Source organism: Trichechus manatus, unplaced genomic scaffold, assembly GCF_000243295.1.
Source record: "Trichechus manatus latirostris isolate Lorelei unplaced genomic scaffold, TriManLat1.0 scaffold00245, whole genome shotgun sequence".
Taxonomy (NCBI): domain Eukaryota; kingdom Metazoa; phylum Chordata; class Mammalia; order Sirenia; family Trichechidae; genus Trichechus; species Trichechus manatus.
This window is the reverse complement of record NW_004444181.1, coordinates 2,324,373-2,333,851: the sequence shown is the minus strand read 5'-3', so window position 1 is coordinate 2,333,851 and position 9,479 is coordinate 2,324,373. Positions and strand designations below refer to the sequence as shown.

Sequence of the window (9,479 nt, the reverse complement as noted above, 5' to 3'; positions counted from 1 at the left end):
TGGTGGACTCTTGTCTGTGGTGGACTCTTGTCTGTTGGTGGACTCTTGTCTGTGGTGGACTCTTGTCTGTGGTGGACTCCTGTCTGTTGGTGGACTCCTGTCTGCTGGTGGACTCTTATCTGCTGGTGGACTCTTGTCTGCTGGTAGACTCTTGTCTGTGGTGGACTCCTGTCTGCTGCTGGTGGAGTATTATCTGTGGCGGACTCTTGTCAGCTGCTGGTGGACTTGTGTTCGCTGCTGGTGAACAAGACTGATGAAGCCCCTGCCCTCATAGGAGAGAGAAATATTAACCAGCAACTGATCATAATGATGAAAAGTGCTGCTAAGCAATTGTGGGCAGTTTGACAGTGTATGAGTCTGGGAGCTGGAGAGGTGCTCCTGAGATGAGTGGCTGAGTTCAAACCCCAGGTTGAGAGGATTTGACTAGGGGAGTGGTGTTTCAGGCTGGGAAACCCACAGAGCTTATATAGGAAGGAACCTGGCGAGTTTCAGGAACTGAGGAGAGTCCGTACTGAGTGAGAATGAATGAGCAATGTCCAGGGCCACGTTATGGGTTTAGTTTAAATTGATTAGTTGAAAAGAAAAAAACTAACGAGTCAGTTAGAGTTAACAGGGTGTATTGAGCCATAAGCTGTTTGCAAACAGGGAGCATCCAAAAAGGGACTCATGCAAGCAGCGTGAGGACAGATTCTTAAAGGCAGTTAGGGAATTCTGGTAGAGAAGTTATAATGATTGGATCTTATGTGTGTCCTTAACTGAAGCTGGTGGTGGTGGTGTGTGCCTTCAATGTCAACTTATAGCAACCCCATGTGACAGAGCAGAACTGTCCCATAGGGTTTTCTAGGCTGTAATTTTTATTGGAGCAGATCATCAGGTCTTTCTCCCGCAAAGCTGCTGGGTGGATTTGAACCACCAACCTTTCGTTCGACAGCTAAGTGCTTAGCCACTGCACCACCAGGGCTCCTTAATTGAAGGGAGGGTTCTACAAAGCAGGGGTCTTTCTGTCACTTATTTCATGGTTATACTTGTCTGGTAGGAATTGTGTCTGGTATGGTGAGTCAGAAACATTCTTCAATGCCAAGTTGTCTTTTTGGGAAAGTCCAACAATTAGAACTCTTTGTAAACTCCCTATTGTTCTGCCAGGATTGGTACCTGACACGAATGGCCATTTTGATTTATTGTTCTCAGAAAGGTTTTGCATATGGCACAAACAGCCTTTAATCTTTAGTTAATATTTAACAGATTAAAGAATAAAATTAGTTAGATGGGGTTTTTTTTTTTGGCAATTAAAACCAACTTTCCTAATGCACACAAGCCCTTCCTTGGCTGATCAAGACAAGCTTAGGCTGTGGGATGTCAGGGTGGGATTCAAGCCAACTCAGCTGCTTGGCCCCCTGCCCCACAGGCCTCTGCAGAGTATTGCCTGGCTTTCTTCAAGCCCCTGCCCTGCTCACAGCTGCTCAGGGGCGGTGCCCATTGTCTCCAGAACTCTCCACCTGCTCAAGGCCACCGCCCCCAGGTGTCTCCATTTTGACCCTCACTGCACCTACCCTCAGGCATTCAGGCCACCATCGCATGTCCACCTCCTTCAAGAGCTGCTCACATTCCTCCCCGCACCGGGGTTCACTCGCACGTGTTGAGAACAGGAAGACAATGTGGTCCCTGCACTCAGGATACAGTAAAAAAAAAAATTAAAAAAAAAACCATTCCGGTCGATCAGTTCCTACTGATGATGACCCCATGTGTTGCAGAGTAGATCTGTGCTCCACAGGGTTTTCCTGGCTGTAGTCCTTACGGAAACAGATCACCAGGTCTTTCTTCTGCAGCCCTGCTGGGCGGGTTAGACCTGCCAACCTTTAGGTTAGTTCTTGTTAGTTGCTGTCGAGTCAGTTCGAACTCATGCTGAAAGGTTGGTGGTTCAAACGCACCCAGCAGGGCTACGGAAGGAAGGCCTGGTGATCTGTTCCCATAAGGACTACAGCCAGGAAAACCCTATGGAGCACAGATCTACTCTGCACACATGGGGTCACCATGAGCTTAGGTTAATAGTTGAACGTAAGCCATTTGCGCCTCCCAGGGACCTGAGGGTACAGTAAGTGGTGGTTAAATATTTATTACACAATAGCCCTGATATCACTCTGCAATAACTCTTTTTTTTTTCCAATTTTCTAGACCATAAGACAAAAAATTTTAGACTTCTTGAATCCCTTGGCAGCCCACCTTGGGGTTCAGCTCATAGCAGCTGTTGCAGCAGTGTGGAGCAGGAAGAAAGTGAAACGTCACAGTAAAATGAAGGTAAAGCTAGAAAACTAAGGGAGTAGTTACGCTTGCCAAAGAGTCACACGTAATCGAAGTTGATGTAAGAGGCCAACATGGGCAGCTGTTGCAGTGGCTTCGCTGTTTTAAATGCACAGGATGATAGCAATGTGGCCGGGGGCTGTCTTGTAAAAGGGGAATAAACAAACAAAACCCACCCGCGGACCTACCACCTGGCTTAAGACCTGGTTCACTGTCAGACTGTGCAGGCCCTGTGCCCGCCCCTGCTTCTAGCATCATTTTGTAGCTTTTTTAATTTATAGAAACAGTCCTTATCCATTATAGTAAAGAAAATTAAAATCATCATATTCCTATTCCCACAACTAATGTCAGTTTTCCTTTTATCCATTTAGGGGTTTGGTTGACATTTTTCTGCAAGCCCAATACATTCCTGGAGCCCTGGTGGTGTATTGGTTATGAGCTCGGCTGCTAATCAAAAGGATGGCAGTTCGAATCCCCCAGCCGCTCCTTGGAAACCCGATGGGGCAGTTGTACTCTGTCCTATAGGGTTGCTATGAGTCGGAATCAACTCGATGGCAATGGGCTTTAATGCATGCCTCTCCCTTGTCCCCTCTCTTGACTCCATTCCAGTTCCTACCTCACACCCCTCTCCTCTGAGAGATCTCTCCTGCCTGTGGGATACTCCATAGAGCCTCCTGCCTCTGTGCCCAACATGGGCTTCTGTTACCTGAGGAGGAGTGAGGGGTTGGTCCCCAGGCCACCCTGTGGATCACCTGCAAGGCCCTTCCTTGGTGATAAACTTAATGCCAGTTGGTTTTCTTCCAAACCTTGTTCAAGCCACATCATACAGATTTCTAGAATCAGCATTGTGCCTCCTATACCGAGGCTTTCCTGCCAGGGCCAGCGTGTGTTAGCCTGATTTCTCTCTTTTTCTTACTGTCCTGGTACTTTTGGGCCCATCTCTTGATGCTAACCTGTTGCCTTCAAATCAAGCATATCTGATTCCAAAAATACTTCCCAAACTGGAACATGCCATTGTTATTGCCCCACCATCAACTGCACCTTTTTTCCCTAATTATATATCAGATGTGTAGTATGACTATTGGAATTAAATGCTTAACTAACTCTATATTCCCACCAGTGGAATCCTTTACCCAATTCAGTGGGAAATATTTATTAAAAAGATTGAAACAAATTGCTTTCTCTAGGGACAACTATGATAGAATATTTTTTGTGCATCATTCCTATTTTTATTTTCTGTCTGCAAGTTAAAAGTGTTTTTTTGTTTTTTTTTCCTCTTGGCAGATTGTTCCTGCAGCTAGTGCATCCCAGCTCACTCTTGTTGACTTGGTTTGTGCTCTCAGCACCCTGAAGACCGACACAGTGTTACACCTGGTGAAGGAAGTGGTCAAGAAGCCACCGCAAATTAAGGGGGACGAGGTAACGGGCATTCTGAAGCCAGCAGCCCTCGATTAGGGCACCTCCAGAGGAATGTTTGGCATTCCTCCTAACTCTACTTGTTATACATTGTTTTGCGGGGAGGTGGCAAGTATAGGAATCAAGAGCAACTAGGAATTCCTGGTGTTGTGAATGGAGGTGGTATTAGTGTGCTCTCAGAAGGTCATGTGAAATGTGCCTACTGTGGTTTGACGTTCCTGTTTTAAGGGAGGAGCTACTTGAGGTCAGGGACTGACTTTCATCCTTATACCCCTGTAGAAGAACACACCACCCAGTGCATGGGTTCTTATCAAGGACCTACCGGTACCAGTTATCATCAAGTCGATTCCGATTTACAGTGCCCCTGTATGTGTCAGAGTAGAAATGTGCTCCGTAGGGTTTTCACTGGCTGCTTTTTTGGCAGTAGATCACCAGGTCTTTCTTCTGAGGTGCCTCTGGATGGACTTGAATGGCAACCTTGATTAGCAGCCAAGCATGTTAGCCTTTTGCACCACCAAGGGACTCCATCAAGGACCTAAACCAAAACCAAACCTGTTGCCATCAAGTTGATCCCAACTCATAGCAACCCTATAGGACGGAATAGAACTGCCCCCGTAGGGTCTCCAAGGAGCAGCTGGTGGATTTGAACTGCCAGCCTTCCACTTAGCCGAGCTCTTAGCCACTGCATCACCAGGGCTCCATCAAGGACCTACTGTGTGCCAAATCAAATAAAATCTTTAAAAATAGGAAATGGTACTTGTCCTCAAGTATCTTGTAGCCTAAAAGGTCAGGTTAAAACTTTGCAGAATTTTTACCAAAGTAAAACATAAATACCACAGGACATAACAAATGCTAGAAATTCTGAGAAAGAAGAGAATTCATCTGGCTGCAGTGAAGACAGAAGGCGTCGAGTTGAAGGTTGATGTGACTGAACCAGGAAGCACCTCATGGTTTTTCTGCTCAATTTCTGCACTAGAAGGGGTGCATGTCACATAGAGACTTTTTAAAATGTAGACAGTGAATTTGAAACAGACTTTGTGATTTAACATTTTTATGCCCTTTACAGTTTTTTTTTTTTTTTTTTTTTAACCAAAGCAAACCTCTTCACCTAAAATGTGGGAGCTGTTTTGCTTTTAATTAACTTGGTAGAAATCAGGGATTTATTTCGACCTTGAAATAACTGCCTTCTAACAAATAATTTAAAATTATACAGTAATGAAAAATTAAGACTAATCCCCTTAAATGAAAATTAGTAGAATGGAAAAAGTGATTATCAATAGACTTTTAGATACTAAGGTCGTCATGCTCAGAAAAGTTAGCCAAAATTGATCCTTGGGGTCAGAGGATTCCTTTTTCAGTCAGTGATTTTTTTTTTACCCCAAAGTGGAACACCTGACCACGGAATATCTTCAGTGACTTTTATAGCTAATATGATTGCATTGGAGGAGGAAGTTCCGGTTTGGTGGCCCTGCCCTGTTTTTCCTCTCATCTGAAATGGTCTCTTGCACATGGCACAGGGTAGTACACTACAGAAAACACCACACCTGAGGTCTTGCCCTCCACAGGCCTCTGACTAGTCAGTTGTGCTGGGACTCTGTTCGCTTCCTTCATTCCACAGTGTTTATAGAAAATTGATTTTGTGCACCACGTGGTACCAGTTGCCATCAAGTCATCTCTGACTCATGGCGACCCCATGTGTGTCAGAGTAGAACTGTGCTTCATAGGATTGTCAACAGCTGATTTTTCAGAAATAGATCGCCAGGTCTTTCTTCTGAGGTGCCTCTGGGTGGACTCGAATGGACAACTTTTTGGTTAGCTGCTGAGCGCATTAACCATTTGTACCACCCAGGGACTCCTGCATCACGTGGTGGGAAGGTCCTAAATACTGGAAGAATTCCTGCCCTCAGTCAGCCTATATTCTAACTGAGACAAGAAGATATTAACCCCAAAAATTAACACCACGAGGGCAGATGTTTGGAACGGGCTAAGTGTTTAAGGAATCAAATGTAAATGGACTCCAGGGGCTTCGACAGCATTTTTCAGAGGCCTGCCTCACCACATCTCCCACAGATGTCTGGCAGTCCTGCTTTCTTTCACTCATGCACATAAATATGAAAGTACCTTCGCTCTGTGAGTCATGGCCCCAGAAGAGAGGAACAAGAATGGAGGCCACTGAGTCGTAGCCAGATCCTCCGTGGATTTGGGTTTATGACTCTAAGCAAGTCTCAAGTGTCAAGGAATTGACCCTTCACACTGGTAGTTAACCCCTTGTTGTTAGCTGCTGTGAAGTCAGCCCCGACTCATGGTGACCTCATGCACAATAGGACGAAATGATGCCCAGAACTGCACCATCCCCATGATTGAGTGGGATCAGACTGCTGTGATCCATAGGGTTTTCATATACTTATTTTCAGAAGTAGATCACCAGACCTTTGTTCCTTGCCTGTCTTAGTCTGGAAGCTCCCCTGAAACCTGTTCAGTATCAGCAACATGCAAGCCTCCACTGACAGACAGGTAGTGGCTGTGCATGAGGTACGTTGCCTGGGAATTGAACCTGGATCTCCCTCATGGAAGGTGAGAATTCTACCACTGAGCCACCAGTGTCCTCAGTTAATCCTGGTGAGTGACTGTTGCTCTGGAATCGCAGGGTCATCTGTCCTCCTGGGGCAGGCGCCACAACAGTTTTTCTGGATGCACAGAGTAGGTACTTCCAGGTTTTGTGACACCACATTATTTGCATTTCTACAAATATTTGCAGCTTACAGTCTTCTCTCAGGCTGAAAAGAAACTAAAGCTTGTCTGGTTGACTGGTTTTTGGTTGTTCTCAGAATGTTTTATGGTTAGTTTATAACTTCTGTAACTTCTACAAATACCTTTTCACCAGCAAGGAGGGAAAAAAAGTGTTTTGGAAGCCAGTGTCTGTGTAGTCCAGCCAATTGGGATTTAGAGGAATTGTCTGGGCTGGGCTTGAGGGAGTTCCTTGGGCTAAAAATTCGAAATTGTTTTATTGTCTTTTGTCTGTAAGTAATCACATGCTTTCATAAATGTCAGCATTGACCCCCAACTTTTTGTTTTGGGAGGTTCAGTTATAATTCCACATTTCCCCTGAATACATGTTGATACCTGGAATGGAAAGTAGATAAACATAATGGGAGAACACTGTAGAAGTCTGCTAAGGGGGGTGAATGCTAAGGATTTGGGGCCTCATAGGATATATTTGTTTGTGGGATACTTTGTCTACAGGAGTCTTTGACTGCCAATCTTTGCTGTGTTAGGATATATACTCTCTGTTCCATTTTGCATCTGAATTCCTTTTTAGCCTTATTTCCTACCAACGTGGAGTCATTGATTTTGCTTTAACTTTCAGAAATCATCCCTAGTGGATATTCCTGTGCTGCAGTTTAGCTACGCTTTTATCCAAAGGTAATGCTATCCCCTCAAAAACGGATCAGAAGGACAGATGCTATTGCCGTGACCATAACTAATAGCTGATTTTATTTCTTGACCACTGTAGAGCCTTAGTTCAGAAAATACTTGAATTATGTCTTAGTGACTTCCCAGAGCATGGGAATACCCTGATGATTGTACTTTTCCTTCTCCAGAGATCTGACCTGCCATTTTAAAATGTATGTGTATTTGTTGAGCACCTTATGTTGGCAAAGCTTTATTTAAGGCCTGTTAAACTTTAAAAGAATCAGGTTTGAATTAAATCAGTACCAAAAAAAAAAAAAAAAAGTAAGAAAGTGTTAAGACCTCCTTCAGAGAAAGGAGAAATGGTTACTTTGGTGCTGACCTCAGTGGCTTCACATGTTTTATGCTGGGTGGCTCTGACTCCTGCTTTGGTTTGCTGAGTTTGATAGCTGTTTTAAGCTGTCTCAGCTGACGGAGGCATTGGAAGTAGCTTCCAGAGGCTTCTTTCCATAGATGAAAATGGAGCTTTCCTGGGTCTCCTTCAGCTCCTACAATGGCAGCATCCCAGATGCAGCTTGCAGACTCACCATACCCCCAACCCACCATTCCCTGTTGCCAGAAATGAGAGTGAGACTTCATATTGTCAAGATGTCAATACTACCTAAACAATCTATAGATTCTGTACGATACCGATCAAAATTCCAACAGCTTTCTTTGCAGAAATGGAGAAGCCAATTCTCAGATTTATATGGAATGGGAAAGGGCCTGCAATAGCCAAAGCAATCTTGAAAGAGAAGAACAAAGTAGGAGAACTCACACTTCTTGCTCTCAAAACATATTACAAAGCTACAGTTATCAAAACAGTCTGGTACTGGTATAATGATAGACATATAGACCAATGGAATAGAACTGAGAGTCCAGAAATAAAAACATACAACTATGGTCAGTTGGTTTTCGACAAGGGTACTAAGTCTATACAATAGGGAAAGAGCAGTGCAAAAAAAAGACCAAGAAATAAATGAGAGTGTAGAGGGCATAGGCCTTATCTCAAGAAAGCCATGCCCTGTTATCTTTACATATGCATCAAGAGTTTCACAATAAATTATTCTCACACCCAGGTACAGTCCTGTTGGTTAACACAGCTGATGTTCCATTGTTATCTGACGCAACACTTCTGGAGATCAGAGTTGCAAGAAGGAAGCTGAATCAAGGGTCATAATTTCAAGTGTCCCTGGGGCTAGGGTACAGTCAGACAAGCTGTTAACCCTTCACCCACCAGCATCACTGTGGTTCTTTTCCTCTGGTAGTTAAAGACGAGCCAGTCATTTCTCTCCTTCTGAGAGCTGGTGTGTATTGTCATAGTAGCTAATGATTATTGCAGTGGCCCAAGCTACATCTGAACTTCACAGCAGCTTCAAATTAAAGTTTTTGTCACCCTCCTTTTGCAGAGGAGGGACTGCTGAGATCACACAGGAGGTAGGAAGTTGGGAAACCAGGACTAGAACCTGGGACCCTCTGACTGCAGTCTGAGCTCTAGTTGCCTCACGGGGTTGCCTTACATTGTAGCAGTCATCACAGAATCTTCCTCATTCTCCTTGAGGCTTGACCTGATTGCTCCTGAAGGTCAGTTTCCTGGTGGCTGACCCCTGACCTTCCGACGGGTGATGCCACATTACCAACAATGTCAGGGAATATTAGAACAAGGTCAGGCAGAATATTAGATTTGGAAAGGCCTGAGAGGTCAAAGACAGTCATCCAGTTTAAGGCTTTTATTTTATAAACAAGGACTCCAGGAAGACCTGCCCTTTCAGTAGCAGGATCCCAGGTCTGCCAACTCCCAGTTCTTGCCAGAATACCAAAATTTAGCTTGTGCATATTTTAATACAAAAAAGAGCCAACAGATCAGTTAGATATGCCACGTCCCCCTCTACGTTTCAGCTGCCTGGTGCCAAAATGTTTTATTTTGACTTGTTTGTGGCTGGGATTTTTTTTTCTGGTTTTTTTTTTTTTAAATAGGCTCCCATTACCAACCCTGCAAGAGAACTTCCCTTCATTGTTGGGAGTACTAAAGGACTCTGTGCAGTTGAATCTAGCTCCACCTGGATATTTCCTGCTCCTCAGGTATCATGTCACAGCTTTTACACTGTCAAGAGTGTTTCCTGTTGCGACATTTGATTTCTGCAGAATTTTTTTATCTGGAGCTGATTGTCTCTCAACAGCATGCTGAATGACTTTGTAACAAGAACTCCCAGCCTGGAAGGCAAGAAGTATCAGAAAGACCTTCAGGTGTGTAAGTGAGGATGTTCAGCAAACTGTTACTATCCCAGCAGTGTTGTACCTCTTTTGTTTTTAGT

The 9,479-nt window shown here is 44.3% G+C and overlaps 1 protein-coding gene across 1 annotated transcript in view; it reads left to right on the top strand.

The window, feature by feature from the left end:
- Positions 1-9,479, top strand: part of DOP1B (DOP1 leucine zipper like protein B) — a 145,101-nt gene that overhangs the window by 103,837 nt on the left and 31,785 nt on the right. The window contains exons 22-26 of the mRNA XM_023724416.1: positions 2,173-2,295; positions 3,583-3,717; positions 7,082-7,137; positions 9,142-9,246; positions 9,345-9,411. Coding sequence (XP_023580184.1) covers positions 2,173-2,295; positions 3,583-3,717; positions 7,082-7,137; positions 9,142-9,246; positions 9,345-9,411 — 486 coding nt within the window. The remainder of the gene's footprint in view (positions 1-2,172; positions 2,296-3,582; positions 3,718-7,081; positions 7,138-9,141; positions 9,247-9,344; positions 9,412-9,479) is intronic.